General features: G+C 44.1%; 1 protein-coding gene across 1 annotated transcript in view; it reads left to right on the top strand.

Annotated features, from left to right (window-relative positions):
- st6galnac5a (ST6 (alpha-N-acetyl-neuraminyl-2,3-beta-galactosyl-1,3)-N-acetylgalactosaminide alpha-2,6-sialyltransferase 5a) overlaps positions 1-18,484 on the top strand; it is a 78,348-nt gene extending 59,864 nt beyond the window's left edge. Inside the window, exons 4-5 of the mRNA XM_079818469.1 lie at positions 14,998-15,105; positions 16,395-18,484. Of these exons, the coding sequence (XP_079674595.1) occupies positions 14,998-15,105; positions 16,395-16,641 (355 nt within the window). The 3' untranslated portion in view covers positions 16,642-18,484. The remainder of the gene's footprint in view (positions 1-14,997; positions 15,106-16,394) is intronic.
- The last annotated feature ends 1,472 nt before the right edge of the window (positions 18,485-19,956 follow it).

Raw genomic sequence — 19,956 nt, 5'->3', positions numbered from 1 at the left:
GGAACATGAATGGCGCGAAGCGACCTCAGATGCTTTCGACTCCATAAGAGGAGGTGGCAGGCGAGCTGCGACATCCGGCGGGAGCGTAGACCACCCTGGTGGTTGATGTATGCTACTGTGGCCGTGTTGTCTGAGCGGACTAGAACGTGTTGACCCTTGAGCAGCGCTCGGAAGCGGTGCAGGGCGAACCGAACCGCTAGCAGCTCGAGGCAATTTACATGCAGGCAGCGTTGGGGTCCCATCCAGGAGCCCGCTGAGGCATGACCATTGCACATGGCACTCCAGCCTGTGGTAGAGGCATCTGTTGATACAACAATATGCCTGGAAACTCATTCTAAGGGCACATCTGACAGTAGAAAGCTGAGGTTCGACCACGGGGTGAGGGTCTGTAGGCAGGCCCGAGTGACTGGGACCCGGAGCGTGCCTGTCTGCCATGCCCACCTTGGGACTCGATCGCGAAGCCAGTGCTGAAGCGGTCTCATATGAAGCAAACCGCGCGGCGTGACCGCGGCTGCGGATGCCATATGCCCCAGGAGCCTCTGAAATAACTTCAGTGGAACCGCACTCTTGCTCTCGATCTGACATAGGCAAGTCAGCAGTGACTGCACGTGCTCGCTTGAAAGCTGCGCGAACATGGCGACCAAGTCGATCTCCATACCGAGAAAAGAGATCCTCTGCACTGGGCAGAGTTTGCTCTTCTCCCAGTTGACCCGAAGGCCCAGACGGGCTAAGTGGTGGAGAACCAGATCTCTGTGTTCGCATAGCTGCTCTTGAGAGTGGCTGAGGATGAGCCAGTCGTCGAGGTAATTCAGGATGCGAACCCCGTGTTGCATGAGTGGCACAAGGGCTGCCTCGAAAATCTTCGAAAAGACGCGAGGGGACAGAGCTAGCCCGAATAGGAGGACCGCGTACTGATATGCCCACCCCTCGAAAGCAAACCGTAGAAACGGTCTGTGTCGAGGTAGGATGGAGACATGGAAGTAGGCGTCCTTCAGGTCGATCGCTGCAAACCAATCTGCTGGACGAAAGCATTCGAAAAGGCGTTTCGCTGTCAACATCCTGAACGGAAGCCTGTGAAGGGATCGGTTCAGGACGCGCAGATCCAGGATTGGTCGTAACCCACCGGTTTTCTTGGGTACAATGAAGTAAGGGCTGTAGAAGCCTGACTTCATTTCGGCTGGAGGGACAGTCTCGATCGCACCTTTCGCCAGCACCTTTTCTCCACACGCATGACAGGGGCATTGGGGCCCAGTATGCTATAGCGGACTCCCCGGAAACGGACAGTCTGGGAAGCTCTAGCCAGGCTCCCAGGAACTGAACCAGCGGGGTCATGCGAACCACAGACGAACCCCGGGTGGGGCAGCGAGGCGGCGTGACTGGCCCAGATGTGGGAGGCGTAGCATCCCGGTGTGGGGGCACAGTCAGCAGCCGCGTCCTGACAGAGGAGACCAGGGAAGGACGCACGTTCCACTGGGGTCTGTTCTGTGAGGAGGCTGGCGCCAGAGGGGGACGAGAGTGGTGTGGCCCGGGGGCAGCGCACACTGCCATCAGGACACTCTTGGGGGCTCAAGGATGGGAGAGTGAGTTCTTTCTTTGACCAACTTAGGGTGCTGCTGACCCGTGGGCCAGCAGCGGAACAAAAGATTCTCCCCCGGCCCTCCACCGGGGGAAGGAGTGGCCCTGCTGCCATCTCCTGGAAAGAACTTCCCAACCCTGAGCCGTCCGCATCAGGAGCCCCGCTTGGCCTGGCGTTTAGCGGGCCATGGGGCGGACTGGGGCGCCTTCCTACGGCGTCCTCCACGGCTCTGCCCGTCTGCAGTATATGTTTAATAGCTTCAGTCTGCTTCTGGGCGGTTGAAAACTGTTGGGTGAAGTTTTTAACCACGCCGCCGGAGAGGGCAGCCTCGCAGGGGGCGTCGAGGAACCGGGTCCGCTCTCCGTCCCGCATATCGGCCAGGTTAAGCCACAGGTGTCTCTTCTGGATCACTGCTATGGACATCACCTGACCCAGGGAGCGTGCGGTCACCTTCGTAGCCCGGAGGGTGAGGTCGGTGGCGGCACGCAGCTCATCCACGAGCCCTGGATCAGCTCTGCGCTCGTACATGTCTGACAGCAATTTGGCCTGGTAGGCCTGGAGTATTGCCATGGCATGCAGAGAGGCGGCGGACTGCCCCGCAGCTCTGTAGGACTTCGACACCAAGGTTGATGTGAACCTACAGGCCTTTGGAGGGGTGCTTAGGGTCGTCACGCCAAGTCGAAGCGCTCTGCGGACACAGCTGCATCGCTACAGACCGTTCAACTTGGGGGACCCCAGTGTACCCTTTAGCCCCCACCCCATCGAGGGCGGAGAAGGGGGAAGAGGTTGCCGAACGGTCGCGGGAAGACAACCGGGCCTTCCAGGACCGTGCAACCTCCTCATGCAGCTCGGGGAAGAAAGGAATTGGGGGCGGGGACTGACGGACGGCAGCGTGCGGCGCCCCCAAAAACCAATCATCTAGCCGCGAACACTCAGGCCGGGGTGGAGGGTTCCACTCCAGCCCGAGGCTCGCAGCTGCCCGAGACAGCATGGCTGTCAGCTCCGGGTCCGACTCGGGCAATGCTGGCACACCCGAAGGCGGCAGCATAGCCGAGTCATCATCCTCGGAGGACTCTCACCTTGTGACGCGGCGACCGACTACGCGTCGTCCTCTGGAGCGCCAAACGAAACCGACAGGGGGGCCGGAGCCAGTCACGCGGTCTCAGTCTGAACGTTCGCGGGTTGTGGTGCACAAGAGGGGGCTGTGGCCCGAGGCTTGAGCGTCGGGGCTTTGGGGCACCCTCAGGTCACCCTGGCCACCAGCCCGCAGTGAGAACATGACGCATCCACAAACGCTGCCTGGGTATGCTGAAAGCCCAAGCACACCAGGTAATGTCTGTACCCATCAGAAGACAACAACGATCGACCGCACCTAGAAGCGCACGGGTGAGACATCCTGTAAAGGACGTGCCACATGCAAGCTCTTTTTGTGAGAGGAAAACCTCGCAGTACCGCCGAAGCACCCAGGGAAACACACACCAGCTGACTAGCAGACCACTGCACAGATCAGCAGGCAGGCAGTATGTGATCGCTGGAACGCGCCGTACACCAACGCCACTGGAAGGCAGCTCGTCTCGAAGGCTGACAAGATCAGTAATCAGGCTTGGGGAGTGAAGAGAAGTTCTTGGCTCCGAAGCAGAAACGTAATGCGAGATTGCTAGCGTACTTCCTTATATACCCACTCGGTGGGGCGGAGTTACGCTATGCAAATTCCGCATGCCCATGGCATTTCATCGTTTCATCGCCATTGGGCGCTTTTTTACATCTCGAAGGTGATAGGCTTCTAAGCGAAACCCCCATTCGTCAGTCACTGACGTTACTCGGAGTGACTGAACGAAAGGGAACTGGCTGTTTAGAGGATTTTGTTCAGGAATCAAACTAAAGTGGTGGCACTGTATGTTTTTAAAGAGGTGGTTGATTATGATTTCTCTTTTTTAACTTTAGTTTGTGTAATGTTGCTGCTTGAGCGAAAACAACATCTGCAAAGTTACGACGCTCAAAGTTCAAAGCAAAGGGAGATATTTTCTTTTAAAGAAATCACTTTTTAAAGACTACAACACCCTAACAGCCCTACAACACCCTAACGGCTGGTAGGGACTACAACAAGCTTATTCATGGGTTAGTGACATCACTAACCCTAAAATGTACATAAACCCTGCCCCCGGGAACACGCAACAAAGGCCTGGCTCTGAAGGCATCTTACAACAGTTCCCACGACTGATTTATAGATTATCATGACAGAATATGCTAATCAATTACTTGAAGATAGTAAACTCCACATCAGCTACATAAACTACATAACTAACCATCCAGAAATGTCCAGTTGCATTCTACATGTTGTCATATCTTCTCGAGTCTCTCTGTCATTGTACGACTGCGGTTTGAACATAAAAGGCTGAACAGTTTCTGACCTTTTCAGTGCGAGTCTGCATGAGGTAATCGGAGCTGCTAACACAAGCTCTTGAAACTCTTTTTCTAGAAAGGGGTAGCAGCAGCTCATTTGCATTTAAAGGGACACACAAAAACAGCACATTTTTGCTCACCCTCAAAAAGTGACAATTTTAACATGCTATAAAACATTATCTGTTGGGTATTTTGAGCTAAAACTTCACATACACACTCTGGGGACATCAGAGACTTATTTTACATCTTGTAAAAAAGGGCATTATAGGACCCCTTTATGTCACTAAAAACAACCAGCTTGTCATTATTTCCCAAATTGGACTACACAGGTCATGCTTATTTTTTTGTCATTGTAACTGTATATTCAGTAACTGAATAAGAAGTGCATGAAACACTGTCAAGAGTATTTTACTACAGTATTCCATCTGTATCTAAGGAAGAATGCCCACGCGAGAACCATCATTCAGTTCCAACTTTGCAGATCTGTTAGGGGGACTCTATTTTTTTGTTACATTTTTTCAATACAAATAATTAGTTTTTTGTTGAAATCTGAAATAATATATGTATATATACACTGTATATATATATATATATATATATATATATATATATATATATATATATATATATATATATATATATATATATATATGAAGAGTTCAGATGCAAAAGCCTCTAAAAGTCACTTCGGTCAAAAATGAGATAACAATACTGAGTGAATGCTCTCCGCAGATAATATATGTTCATAAAATACTTTCACTACAAACCCACTAAATTCCAGCCTCAGCCCATTCAGAAGTACCGGTACTTAGGTAGAAACCTATACATAGAAGCCTGACAAAAATGCTTATTTTAAAGAAAAACGTCAGACGGACTTAGAGGCTTTTGCATCTGAAGTCTTCATATATATATTTATATGCAATATAATAAATATCTTGTCCATGCTTTCCTCCTCAAGATTATTAATCATAAATGTTAAACATATAAAACTTTTTATTAAAAAGTGATGTCTTTCATCATATAGCTGCCTTTTTACAAAAGCAATAAGCCACCCTAGTAGTGGACACCCGTTACCCGCGGTAAAATCACTGTAACGCATGGCGTCTCATGGCTTATTGCTTTATTAAAAATCATAGGGCCCTGAGAGCCGCAATCTGCTCGGCCCTTCTGATGCTGCTCTTACAGTTAGACCCCAAGACTTATTTTAAAATAATTCAGGCTGATGGTGCTATAATTCATGCATTGTAGGTCATGTAAATAGTCATGCAGAAACACTTGGTAGTCGGGATGCAGTGCCTTTGCTCTCTGGCCTGGCAGTGACAGACAGCCCTGTGGCACAAACACAGACCAATGTTCTGGCATTTTGTTTTCCACGACTTAGCAGTTTGTTTGTCTCTTCTTCTGTTGTTTTCTCCTGCATCTGTTCACATTGGCTTCAAAACAACCCTGCTCTGGAGAATACGGTCTGTCAGAATGTGTTCTCAGGGATTCTGAACGTAAATCTAAGTGGTATGTTTCCATGATATCTGGATAGCACTTGCCAGATATTGAATGTTTGGTAACTAATTTTTGTAGTGACTTTAATTGCTAAAACACAAACTCCCACTTGAATTCTTTGGCTATTGGAATGCAGAGGCTGTGGTCATCCTCTCTGCCTCTTTGAATTTATGATCAGTCTCATGTAATACTGTACCACACACATTTCTGTAAGTGCTCTTCATGTACTGAACATTGTCAGATATCATCATCCTCTAATCAAAGACTCAGTCAGTGGTATAATGACGTGTGCATTCCAGAAATAATTTACTTCTTCTGAAGAATCATTGAAAGAAACTAGCACAAAAATTGCACTGTATTCATTTATTGATTTCATTTAACCCTCAAATGACACAATACAATAATGTATTTGGGGGCATCTTTATCCTTGGATATTTTCCTGAGATTATAATCTAAATTAACCAACCTTCAAATGAGAGTTATACAGGGTTTTTTTTTAATAATGAGTCAAACAACCTCTATTAGCACTTCAAGTACGGCTGAAATTCCAGAAAATCTACACGTCCAGTACAGATAATAATTTTCATTTTTATTAATTCCATCTCCATAATTATGGTGACCATAAGGGCACATGTTATATAGCTTTGTTGTGGCCATGACATATTGGCAGTGTCGGAAATCGCATACCCTCTTGAGTATGTATTTATTTTGAAAAAATATAATTACTTCACGCTAAAAAAGTATATAGTATTTCATATATAAATTCTATATAGTATGAATGTGTGTATTATGAATGTAATCTGAACGTACTACATCCGCCATTTTGTCCTTATCACGTTACCTACAGCGTCGGTTGCGTCGCTTCACTGCCATTCACAAATCATCTCCCATGGCCTCATGAGATAATAAAGTGTCCAACGTATGCACACTTCACAATCTTGCCGGAAGTAGTAGCTCATCCGGGTACCTTTTGCCTAGTCATTTATGAGTACTGTGAATTCGGACATACTTCTTTTGTCACATACTGTTTTTCACCTACTATATAGTAGGGAAGTATGTGATTTTGGATGCAGCCATCAACTTGTGGTAACATGATTGTAACGCGTGGCTTCTAGAATGCACGACGATGAAGATGCAAGGAGAATTCCAAGAATATAAAGTCTTTATTAAACTTAACAAAACACAGAATAGACCACAAGAGCAAATATAAGTAACGGAAATCACATTTAGTGTACATTTACATATGTATGAGTAATAATGAGTAACATATGCAACCAGGGATTATCAGAAATTGAAATTATTAATAAATGAATATTTTATTTTTAATTAAGGATGACAAAATTCATATCAGTGAATATATTTAAAAGACTTTGGGATGAGATTTTTTTAGCTAAATATTCTTTTAATATTTAGTTTCACAGACAGGGTTTAGATCAAGCCAGGATTAGGCCTTGTGAATCATGAGACAAAACAATGGGACTGACATATTTTAAGATATGTCAGTGCGAGTTGCTTTCAGTTAAAACAGGTCAAACATGCATTTTAGTCTGGGACTAGCTTAAGCCTTGTCTGTGAAACCGGGAAATAGCCTATTAAAAAAATGTATGTGAAAAAAATTAATAGGCTATTAATATTAACAAAGTATTCAAACTTCATTCAAGTGCTGTCACAGGCACAATAATGTAATCGATCTATAGCCTTATAAATGAAAACAGATGCTCTTTTATCATCACATACTGGAGTAGCCTACAGAAATACAGTCATAAAGTCAAAACTTTATTGGCATGATTGTCGGCCATTTACAGTATTTACAAAACATATACTTTAAGTAACAAAATATACAGAACGTTAATTAGGTAAAAAGATACATGATTCATGTGCACAATATAATATAATAGTAGGCCTAATATAGGTTAAAATAGTCATTTCTTTATTACATTTTTCATTTAAGATAAATATTAATATGTCATTGCCTCAACGTAGAATCTCGAGGCCATGACCTTACATCGCGTGGCTGAACATGAGTTCCATGACTTCCATGAGTTAATATGTTGTGGCCATGACAAAACTAAGTGAACCGAACATGTCCCCTTCCGGTCACTGTACATAATGCATGAGTAATTCTATATCTTTTTGCTTTTGAGCATTTTGAATGCACCATCCCATGTCTTAGTAAAATGGCCAGTACACCAAGAAATGAAGCATTACTAAACTATCAAGTGCAAAAAAGAGTGACTGCACGGCATATTTTCAGCAATTTTTATATCCACAGTAAAAGTGAAATTGCTGTGTGAAGTGGCACAATAACAGCCCATCTGGGGCCGGATTCATAAAAAGATACTTCTTAAGATAAATTCTAAGTTTGTAAGAATATTCCTGAGTGTTGGGGATTATTTCTGGAATGCACACGTCATTATACCACTCACTGAGTCTTTGATTAGAGGATGATGAAGAACAGAATGAAAATTACTTTTTTTTAGAAAATTAAAGTTGTTATTTGGTGTATTTCATTGAAAGGCAGGTCTTTCCCATTCATTTGCGCTCTGTCTTTCTTGCTCTCTCTCTAGAGTGAATGCGTCCTGTATCTGTGTGTGTTGTGCTGTCTCGCTAGTTCTAGCTTGAGTGAGCGCATCATATGCGCGCAAATTATCGATTGGTTTCACTTCAGAGTATTTGTCCACATTCATGTTACCAGTAGTAATATGTATTATATTTAGCTACTGTTATGTTGTAATGCTTAATATTTGAAACAACCCATTGAATTCATTAAACATCTTACATTTGGGTAGCCTATTTAAGACAGGTTGGAGGTTATCCTAACTTTAAGAAGTTGTTTACGATGATTTTTGGGAATAATTTTTTGTTTTTCTTAAGTTAGGAAATAAGAAAAAATTGGCATTTAACTCTTTCCCTACCAGCGTAAAAAAAAAAAAAAGTTGCCAGTCACGGCCAACATTTTTGATAATTAAAAATAAAATGTCATGGCCCCAAGAATATTTCGTTTTTTAAGCCAGTAAATTCTGTCAATGGCGGGGAAAGAGTTATGAAGATTTTTTTTCTTAAGAATGTTTCGTGCATCTGGCCCCAGAACTTATTTGATATTTATTATGGCCCAAAACAATTAGTTATGTTGGCTGAGTGGCATTCCAAGAGTGCAGTGTCTGTGTTTGTGCGTTCCAGGCAGACTGTTAAAGTGCCCCTGTTATGTTTTTTCGGATATTACCTTTCATGTAGTGTGTAATATATCTGTTTGTGAATGTAAAAGGTCTGCAAAGTTTCAAAAATCAAAGTGTATGATAAATGGAGTTATTGTCTACCAAAATAAAGAACCGTCAGTAAATACAGTTCCTTTTCGTTCAGTCACTACGACGTACGTTAGTGACTAACGAATGGGGGTTTCGCCTAGAAGCCAATTACCTTCGAGGTGTTTAACAGCGCCCAATGGCGTGCCAATGCCATGGGCATGCGGAATTTGCATACGTAACTCCGCCCCACCGCGTGGGTATATAAGGAAGTACGCTGGCAACATCGCATTATGTTTCTGCTTTGGAGCCAAGAGAAGCTCTTCACTCCTTCAAGCCTACAACTGAGTCTTTGTCAAGCCTTCGAGACGAGCAGCTTTCCAGAGGCGTTGGATCTACGGCGCGTTCCAGTGATCGCATACTGCCTGCCTGCTGATCTGCGCAGTGGTCCGTCTGACAGCTGGTGTGTGGTCCCTGGGCGCTTCGGCGTCTCTGCGAAGCTTCCTCTCATAAAAGAGCTTACACGTGGCACGTCCTTTTCAGGATGTCTCGCCCGTGTACTTCTGGGTGTGGCCGGTCGCTGAATTCTTTTGAGGCACGATCTCTGCTTGGTATGCTTGGGCGTTCAGCATGCTCAAGCAGCGTTCGTGGATGAGTCATGTTCCCACTGCGGGAACATGACCATCGCGGTCCTGCGGTCAAGACTCAAGGATCTTCGTAATGAAGTGAGAGTCCCCTCAACCACACCCCGATCTACCGTGCCCCCCGTGGCCGGTACTTCGGCTGGTGGTCAGGGTGACCTGAGGGTTACGGTGTGGAACAAAGCCCCGCCGCTCATGCCTCGGGCCACACCTCCCTCTAGCGTTCCGCAACCCGCGAGTGTCCAGGCTGAAATCGCGGGGCCAGCTCCGGCTCCCCCGCGCATTTCGTTTGGCGCTCCGGAAGATGACGCGATGTCGGTCACCGCATCACAGGGTGGGCTCGAGTCCTCTGAGGATGATGACTCGGCTGTGCTGCCGCCTTCGGGCGCACCAGCATTGCCCGAGTCGGACCCAGAGCTAACAGCCATGCTGTCTCGGGCAGCCGCGAGTCTAGGGATAGAGTGGAACCCTCCGCCCTGTCCCGAACGCTCGCGGCTCGATGATTGGTATCTGGGGGCCCGCGCTGACTCACGTCAGTCCCCGCCCTCAATACCTTTCTTTCCCGAGCTGCATGAGGAGATTGCCCGGTCCTGGAAGTCCCCGTTGTCTTCCATTGACCGGTCTGCAGTCTCCTCCGCCTTCTCCATCCTCGATGGGGCCGCGGCCAACGGGTAAACTGGGGTCCCCCAGGTTGAACGTTCTGTTGCGATGCAACTGTGTCCTCAGAGCGCTTCGACCTGGCGAGGCGATCCTAAGCACCCCTCCAAAGCCTGTCGATTCACATCTACATTGGTGGCGAAATCGCACAGAGCTGCGGGGCAGGCTGCTGCCTCTTTGCATGCCATGGCGATCCTCCAGGTCTACCAGGCCAGGATCCTCAGGGACATGCACGAGTGTGGAGTTGATCCGGGGCTCTTAAATGAGCCGCGTGCCGCCACCGAGCTCGTTTTCCGGGCGACGAAGGTGACCGCACGCTCCCTGGGTCAAGTGATGTCCACAAATGTGGTCCAGGAGCGACACCTGTGGCTAAACCTGGCCGATATGCGGGACACCGAGCGAACACGTTTCCTCGATGCCCCGATATCCCAGGCTGGCCTCTTCGGCGGAGCGGTTGAAAACTTCGCCCAACAGTTTTCAACCGCCCAGAAGCAGACTGAGGCTCTCAAACATGTACTGCCCCGGCGGCCAGCTGCTGCTTCCACCCAGCCGCCGGCACAGTCGCCTCAGCCTGCTCGCCGCCGAGGACGCCCTCCTAAGGCTCCTGCCCCTCCCACCCGGTCCAAGCAGCAGCCTTCACCCGGGCCGGGTCGCGGAGGAAGCCGTAGGAAGGCGTCCAATTTCCCTCAGGCCGCCCCGCACCCCGCTAAACGCCAGGCCAAGCGGCGCTCCTGAGACGGACGGCTCAGGGATGGGAAATTCTTTCGAGGAGATGGTAGCAGGACCACTCCTTCCCCCGGTGGAGGGCCGGGGGAGAATCCTTTGTTCAGCTGCTGGCCCCCGGGTCAGCAGCACCCTAATTTGGTCAAAGAAAGAATTAACACTCCCATCCCTGAGCCCCCAGAGATCGGTGATGTCAGTGCGCGCCACCCACGGGTCCCGCCACTCGCATCCCACTCTGTCGCCAGCCTCCTGGCAGACCCCAGTGGATGGTGCGTCCATCCCTGGTCTCCTCTGTCAGGACGCAGCAGTTAACCGCACCCCCACACCGGGACGCCCAACAGCCTCCCTTGTCCGGGTCGTTAACGCTGCATTGCTGCCCCACACCGGGTACACCTGTAGTCCGAATGACCCCGCTGGTGCAGTTCCTGGGAGCCTGGCTTTAGATTCCAGGGCTGTCCCGCAGGGTCGCGAAGACAGTCAGGTGCGGCTACGCGATTCAGTTCGCGCAGGTTCCTCCCTGTTTCCGGGGAGTCCGCTTTACTATGGTCGGGGCCAATGCCCCTGTCATGCGAGCGGAGGTTGCCACCCTACTGGCGAAGGGTGCGATCGAACCTGTCCCTCCAGCCGAGATGAAGTCCGGGTTTTACAGCCCCTACTTCATTGTACCCAAAAAGACCAGTGGGTTGAGACCAATCCTGGACCTGCGCATCTTGAACCGTTACCTTCACAAGTTTCCGTTCAAGATGTTGACAGCGAAACGCCTTTTCAAATGCGTTCGTCCCGACGATTGGTTTGCAGCGATCGACCTGAAGGACGCCTACTTTCATGTCTCCATCCTACCTCGACACAGACCGTTCCTACCCTTCCCCTGCCACCCCTAGGGTTAAAAATCCACCTTCGGCTGGTACCCTAGAGTTTCCCTTATGCAGCCCACAGCGGGTCATATGTGTACTCTTTAAGTCCTCCCCACGGTTAGGCATCATTGGCATTCCCTCACTGGGATATGCTTCCCAGTGTACCTTGGTAATCCTGTGATAAGTGGGAGTCCTACGGCCTTAACCCTCGTGCACTGTTCGATTTCTGGTTACACCCCTTATGGTCCGGGTCAAATTGACCCTAATTGGATTCAATACAATTCCCCAAAAATCACACTATGAAAAAACACATACAATCAGGTACAAACAATTAACTTTTAATATCAATACTTTTCACACATTACTAAGAATAAATATCTGAATTTACGATTTATAAAAATACTTTTAACCATTTTTATTTTTATTTTTAAGATTGGCCCTCAGGACACTTGCCTTTATACATTTAGAACAATACGATCTTAGTCTAAACCTAAAGTAATCTTGACCAACTATATAGCATTTTAAAGCTTTCAGACTCTAATTTTCATAATTGGTGACTGATTTTCAAAAGAGATGACAGAGCAGGAGATAAATAGCAAAAGATTCGTCATTTGTGATGTGGTACCAAACTATAACGCACGTTTTGACTCTTTCCATATGTTTTTTTTTGCATTTTAGAGATTGAATTCAAATCAAATATTAACATTACTGCCCAAACTACTTCTCAATAGGATGTCTACTTCATAGATATTTTGAAAAGTATGAAAATATAACGTTCAGATCACTCAAACCATATATGGAAATCGAAGAGTCTACATGTCATCTAGTGGAAAACGTTGGTACTGCGCACAAAAACTTTTCATTTTTTTTTGAGATATCAACCTAACATTTGGTACAGAATTTGTTCAGATATTTAGCTTTGATTTTCTTGAGGTTTAAGAATTTAACATGTTTTGTAAAATGTATATTTTATATAAAATATAAAAATATATATGTTATATATTTTCATGTTCATAAACTTCTATAACTTGTTTTAAACTTTACTTTTACGACTTATACAGTGATGGCCGATTTCAAAACACTGCTTCATGAAGTTGTTAATGTTGAAGAGCTCTGAGATACAACAAAGTGTTTTGTATTTTGTGTCTGTTCAGTTGCTTTTGAACAGCTGTCCTATATGGGTCAAATTGACCCACAAACAGAAAGAGTGTATAAAATTTTGATATGCACATTTCACAACGCATTATCATGTTGAAACTTTGCATTCATGTTAATGACCCTAAATGAGAAAAGGTCACACAATTTCAAGAAAAACAATGTAGGTTAGATAGTATTTCAGATAGATTGAAAAAAGAAATTATAGCTCATTTTTACCATTTGTGGCATACAAAAAACATTTCTGTATTGAAAAAATGGGGAAAAGCGAATTTTTTTAGCTTCATAGGTTAGTAAAAAACTAAAATAACAAAATATAACCAAGAAATGTTATTATTTTGGGCCTCTACAATTGCCTTAGAACATTAAAATATGCGGGTCAAATTGACCCGTGAACATCACGAACGTAACAGTAAATGTGTGTGTATATGTCAAAACACATCAGCGTGCTGAAACTTTGCATGCATTTTCATGACCCTAAATGAGAAAAAGTCACAAAATTTAAAGAAAAAAAACAGAGGTTAACTGATATTTCTGACAACTTAAAAATCAAAACGGGTCAAATTGACCCGCAACATAACACAAGGGTTAAGTGATGGGATCTCACACTTACGCAGGGCACTGGATGACAGCTGAGTGGCGCGGTTATACTGGAACCCCCATTCGTTAGTCACTAACGTACGTCGTAGTGACTGAACGAAAGGGAACGTCTCGGTTACGTATGTAACCCTCGTTCCCTGAGGAGGGAACGGAGACGTACGTTCCTCAGCCACGTCAGCTGTGCTGCTGGAACGCGGAGTTCAGATCTTGGCTCCGCAGCAGATACATAATGCGATGTTGCCAGCGTACTTCCTTATATACCCACGCGGTGGGGCGGAGTTACGCATGCAAATTCCGCATGCCCCATGGCATTGGCACGCCATTGGGCGTTTTCTCTAAGCTCGAAGATGATAGGCTTCTAAGCGAAACCCCCATTCGTTAGTCACTAACGTTACGTCTCCGTTCCCTCCTCAGGGAACGAGGGTTACATCCGTAACCGAGACGTTTGTGCTTGCTGTTTAATAAACATTTGAAACGTAGCAAACTGGCAGCTCCTATGAAATGATTTATCTTGAACTCTGTAATGGAAACTAGTATGTATAAACTTTAATTAAATGATTTAATAATCAAGTAAAAATGAATTTACACCTGTATGATATTACGCTGTAGCCACATTGGACCAGCGGTTTGGAAAAAGGATGGTTGGATGATTCAGCTGCGGCAAGATGCAGGAATTCATTCGACTCAACGTCATAGTGCATTATGGGTATTCTCTAGCCGTTGAGCGTACGTCAGTTGTACACTCATTATTGCGACGCATTATGGGATTAAATGAGTGCGCTCTATAACCAATATTGTGGACTCCTCAAATAGGATATAGGGGGTGCAGACACAAAACCCAAAACCAGAAATATATGGGTCAGATAAAGGAGACATCCAAACTGTGCACTGTTTGTGTTCTTCCAGGAACAGGGTTGGGAAACATTGGTCTAGTGCATGTTTACCTAGAAAAACAATGAAAAATCAGTATAGTGGAACACAAAAAAATCATGTTCCGAGTGAGAGGCAAGGTAGTGAAATGAAATAATAATGATTTTTTTTTTTAAAGTCCAGAGACGCACTTTTAAAAAATTAATTTTGTTTATCTTGAGTGCTGTGTTTTTGGAATACCATATCATGAGAAAAAAATAAAAGAAAAAGGAAAGGAAAGCATTGCAGTGGCATGCAAAGTCATGTTCTGTGTAAAGAGACCATAACTGTGCAGAGGTTATAGTCTAGATGTTGATTAATTCCATTGTATATTCTAGCACATGCACAAGAGATTGTTTACATTGCATTTGCCAGAAAGTGGATGCTCTGTTGTCTGAGGTAATTTAACAGTAATCAGAGGCTTCTAATAATTCACGTCCGGCTTTTGTTCACTAATGCTGTTTGCTTTCCTTTATTAATGTGTTATTTGTCAAAGATTCACCAGGGCTTTCATGTCAGACGGCAGGTTGGCAGAACTGATGAACAGTTGATGATAACGTTCAGTTGTAGAAATGATCCTGACAGCTGGACGGCACTCTAAACGCAACAAAATCTGCTGTTTGTGTGTGCGGAATTTCTAATAAGAATGTCTTCTAAAAATGTTAACTACAGCACACCTCACAGTTTGGTATGCATTGTATTGTTTTCAGCAGACAGTCTCTCTCTGTTTCTCTTTTCAGGAGAATCTCTAACTCGTGGTTAAGCACAGGCTGGTTCACAATGACTATTGCCTTAGAGCTTTGTGACAGAATCAATGTTTATGGCATGGTGCCTCCAGATTTCTGTAGGTAAGTCAGATTTCAATGCATTGTTTTTGGGTTTCGGTATACAGTGAGGTCCAAAATCTTAGACCACCTGTGAAAAAGTTTTTCTGATTTAACATATACACTACCGTTCAAAAGTTTGGGGTCGGTAAGATCTCTCAAGTTATGCTTATCAATGCTGCATGTATTTGATGAAATATTGTTACAATTTAAAATAACAGTTTTATATTTTAATATATCTTAAAATGTAATTTATTCCTGTGATGGCAAAGCTGTTTTTACTTTTATTCTTGTTATCAACAATAACATTTTTACTAGTTAAAATTATAATTCTTGATATCAGGAATTAGATTTCTACTAGTAAAAAATGAAATTTTTGATATCAGGATTACATTTAACACTGTTATTCAATTATTGGTGTTTTTAAAGATTAACTTCGAGTAATTAATAGGTGACGTCAAATGCAATCTAAAGGTAAAAACAATTAAATATCTATTTTTGGCAGATGATAAATACAAAAAATCAAGTTGAGTTGAAAACTGATATGTTATCAATGTATATTGCATTCTTATTAGAAATAGGTCACTGATCAACTAAGCATTTTTTTTTCCGTCATAATGCTACATTGTTTACAGTGTTTCAAAATCAATGTTTAAATTATATTGTGAATGGCAGATTTGCAATGTGGCCAAAGATCAGATCTTTCGGTAACACTGTTTTTGGGTTCAATTCTCACTTTTAACTAGTTGCTTATTAATATGCATATTACTAGGATATTGGCTGTTTATTAGTATGTATAAAGCACATATTAATGCCTTATTCTGCAAGACCATATTCTATATCCCTTAATCCTACCGAACACCTAAAATTAAACGCTGCAAAACTACCTTACTAACTATTAATAAGCAGTAAATTAGAGTTTATAAAGGCAAAAGTTGTAGTTAATAGTGAATATGTTTTCCCCATGTTGTTGCCGATCTTTCTATATATTTATTGATTGATTTTCTCCCTGCATAGTCTGTAATATTGTCACAGCAGTCCCTGCTTTGTACCAGAGCTACAGGAAAAATAACCGAGAGCAAAAAATTAAATGATTCATTGTGATTCCCCGCTGAGGCATGACCTTTTCCCCCAGCCATTTTGCAACCTTAATGTATTACATAAAATCAATTTATTCCCTTTAAAGCACACTATTCTCTGAACCAAATCAGGTTAATTGCCTTGAAAACGAATATCTAGCTCAGGATTAATTTGGGAATCGAGAAATGTAATGACACGGTCCCCATTTTAATCTCTGCTCTCATTGTGTACAGGGAGTCTCAGCGCCCCTCTGTCCCATATCACTATTATGAACCCACGGGTCCGGATGAATGTGCCATGTACATCTCCCATGAGCGAGGCCGTCGAGGCAGCCACCATCGCTTCATCACAGAGAAGCGGGTCTTTGCTAACTGGGCTCGGACATTCAACATCCATTTCTACCAGCCGGACTGGAGTCCTCCGCCGTTACCGAGAAATAACACGGCAACCACAGCATTTCCACGATCGCAGAAGACGTGACTCTTACCAGAGCCTTCAAAAGATCTCAAACTGCCTCAAACAGATCACTGGCTAATTCCTGTTGCCATGTGGAAGGAGCTTTACGTGTTGGATTGACTAGGAGAGGAAGCTCTGGGAGGATGGCCATTCATGGAGAACTGATGCTTAAACCTATTCTTTTGCACATTCATTGTTTTTTAGGTGTGAAAAGCATTCCAGCGATCTGTACACATTCATATTTCAGAATTCCTCATCAGCAACTACTTGAGTTTCACTGGGAGTTCATAAGGCCTCGATATACTTCAAGCGAATGAATGAACTTATTTTTTAAACTGCTTGCCAAAGCGAACTTTCCGGAAAAGTTTGCTTTGGCTGGTAAACACCTTTGTACTTCCCTTGGTCCTTGGCAATTACATAATTGGTGGGTGTGAGCAGAGGCTCCACCTTCTTTCACATGGAAATCTTTTCTAGTTCATTTCTTCTGTTGAGTCCGTCGAGGTCGGACGTCCGTGAGTGAAAACATGAACACACTGGAGAGCTGCTTTATAGTAGAAAATTAAGTTGTACTTCTGATGAAACGAGACATTGACACCGATTTTTATGTTTAATATGGTGCTTGATTTTAAGCAATCTATTGTATAAATTGATATATAAATAAACGCGATGTGATTTTACTAGAGTGTCGAATTGCAGAGCGTGTGTAAACGTATCCACGTTGCTATGATCAGATGCTTTTCTTATGATTTATTTAAAAAATGCTTGCTGTTTTCTCATTTGTAGTGTGTTTATTTTGTTATTGAGAGGAAAACGCACAGCACATTTACATATTCTTCTAACTGTCGCTCTCAGCAGTGTGAGAGGCATCGGATGTTCGATAACAGTATATCACTGTTCACATGTCAAACTTCTTTTACCCCTTAGCAAAAAAGAAAAAGAATTTTGCCGTGAGTATATCGGGGCCTTTTATACAGTGTGAAAGAAAAAGAAAAAGGATGGCTAATCCAAAAGCTTTGGAGTGCCGAGGATCTGCTTGCAACAAAATGTGTGCTAAAGTCAGTTGTAAAAGTAATTTTCAGTTTATAATTCAATAAGATAAGAAAACGATGCTACTTCATTTAATCCAGTTGCAATTGATTTGACTGTGAAACGTGACTGGAGGGAGTGGTTTGGGACCTTTTTTGATTAATTTTAATTATGGGGATAAAATTTGGAATAACGTGAAGTGATAAACAATTCGTAATGAGACCACGAATGTGCACAAAGGGGCCATTTACACGACACCATTTTCAACTTAAAACGGAAAACGTAAGTCTTTTGGCTGTTCATTTACACGACAATGGCATTTTGGGGGCCTGAAAACACTTTGAAACACGTTTTCAAAAGTATGCATGTTTTTGAAAGTGATACAATTAACGTAAAGCAGTGACATCATGTGCATGTGTAGGCTATTACGTATTCAGTCTATAGACGTGTAGTGTTTCTTTACAAAGTTACATCTCCATCTACTGGCCTGGCATGAATAATACATGCAGAGTTTTTAGTTGTTTTCAGGGATTCTTGAAAGGATTGTTTCAAGTGGATTGTTTTGTCGTTGTTGTTGTCTGTACATGAAATTTCAAAAACTTTTTACATTTTGAAAATGTCGTGTAAACGTACCCTAAGAAAGTAAACAAGTAAATTTTGATTCATGTAGTCTTTAAAGCAAGACACCCCAGGTGAATAGGTAGAAAAAGAAAAAAAAACTTCCCCAGCTGATTGTTTACATTAAAAACTGCAATTTTGTGTTATATGTAAGTTTTATGAAATGTTATGTTTAAATATGCAAATGAGGCATTATCTAATAAATATGCACTAATTTACTTACATTTTCAGAACAGAAATCTGAACATATGATAAAGCCAGTTTCAAAAATCTTGTTTCGCTTTGTTGACATATTAGAGTTAAAGGGTTTTACAGAGGGGATTTTGGATTTCTCTTTTTGACACTTCATAAATCAGAAAATAGGCCTACTGTCAACTGGCAGGAAAAAAAAAATGCTTTTAGGAATAAAATGTTAAAATCAGGAAAATGATATATGAACAAACCCCTCAGTAAAAACCTTCAGAATATAGAGGGGGGGGGGGGGGGGTGACTATAACATTTGATGTATGCAAGTGCTACTGAAGTGAAGAGTCAGCGCAAGAAAAACAAACAAACAAAAAAAAACACATTTTGAGAAAACAGCCTTTCCCTTTCGTTCAGTTACTCCGAGTAACGTCAGAGACTGATGAATGGGGGTTTCGCCTAGAAGCCTATTATCTTCGAGATCTTAGAAAACGCTCAATGGCAACTCCGCCCCACCGCGTGGGTATATAAAGAAGTACGCTGGCAATATCACATTATGTTTCTGCTTCGGAGCCAAGAGCATCTACTCTTCACTCCTCAAGCCTTCTGAGTTATTGACGATCAGCTTTTCCAGGTGTTGGTGTGACGGCGCGTTCCAGTGATCGCATACTTCCTGCCTGCTGATCTGTGCTGTGGTCTGCATCCAGCTGGTGTACGTTTCCCTGGGCGCTTCGGCATCGATTGCGAAGCTTCCTTCACTGGTTGTTTTTAAATCACATGTAAAAACATATTTGTATAGTGCAGCATACAACGCAGTATGAGAGTTACCTGTTAGGAGTTTCTTTTTAAGTGTGTGTTACTAATTATTATTTTATTTATTATTGTATTTTATTTTTATTACTTGTACAGGACTTTGGTGAACACTTGCTGTTTTAAAAAGGTGCTCTATAAATAAACTTTGATTTGATTTGATTTGATTCCTCTCCTAAAAGAGCTCACATGTGGCACATCCTTTTCAGGATCGCCCGTGTGCTTCTGGGTGCGTTCGGTCTCTGCCGCCTTCTGATGGGCACGATCACTGCCTGACGTGCTTGGCCTTTCAGCACGCTCAGGCAGCGCTTGTGGATGAGTCATGTTCCCACTGTGGGAACAAGCCCATCTCGGTGCTACGGTCGAGACTCAATGAACTCCGTCCTGGAGCGAGAGTCCCCTCTGCCACACCCCAATCTGCGGTCTCCACGAGAGGCAGCACTTTGGCTGGTGGCCAGGGTGACTTGAGGGTGACGGGGTGGAACAAAGCCCCGGCGCTCATGCCTCGGGCCACACACCCCTCTAGCACGTCGTACCTGCCTTGCGTTCAGGTTGAAACATCGGGGCTGGCTCCTGCTGTCCCGACTGTTTCATTTGGCGCAGCAGAAGACGACGAGATGACGATCACCGCATCTCAAGGTGGGCTGGAGTCCTCCGAGGATGATGATTCGGCTGTGCTGCCACCCTCGGGTGCGCCAGCAT

Source organism: Gobio gobio (assembly GCF_949357685.1).
Source record: "Gobio gobio genome assembly, chromosome: 6".
Classification (NCBI taxonomy): Eukaryota; Metazoa; Chordata; class Actinopteri; order Cypriniformes; family Gobionidae; genus Gobio; species Gobio gobio.
The sequence above is the reverse complement of the archived record's forward strand: the minus strand, read 5'-3'. Positions and strand labels throughout refer to the sequence as shown.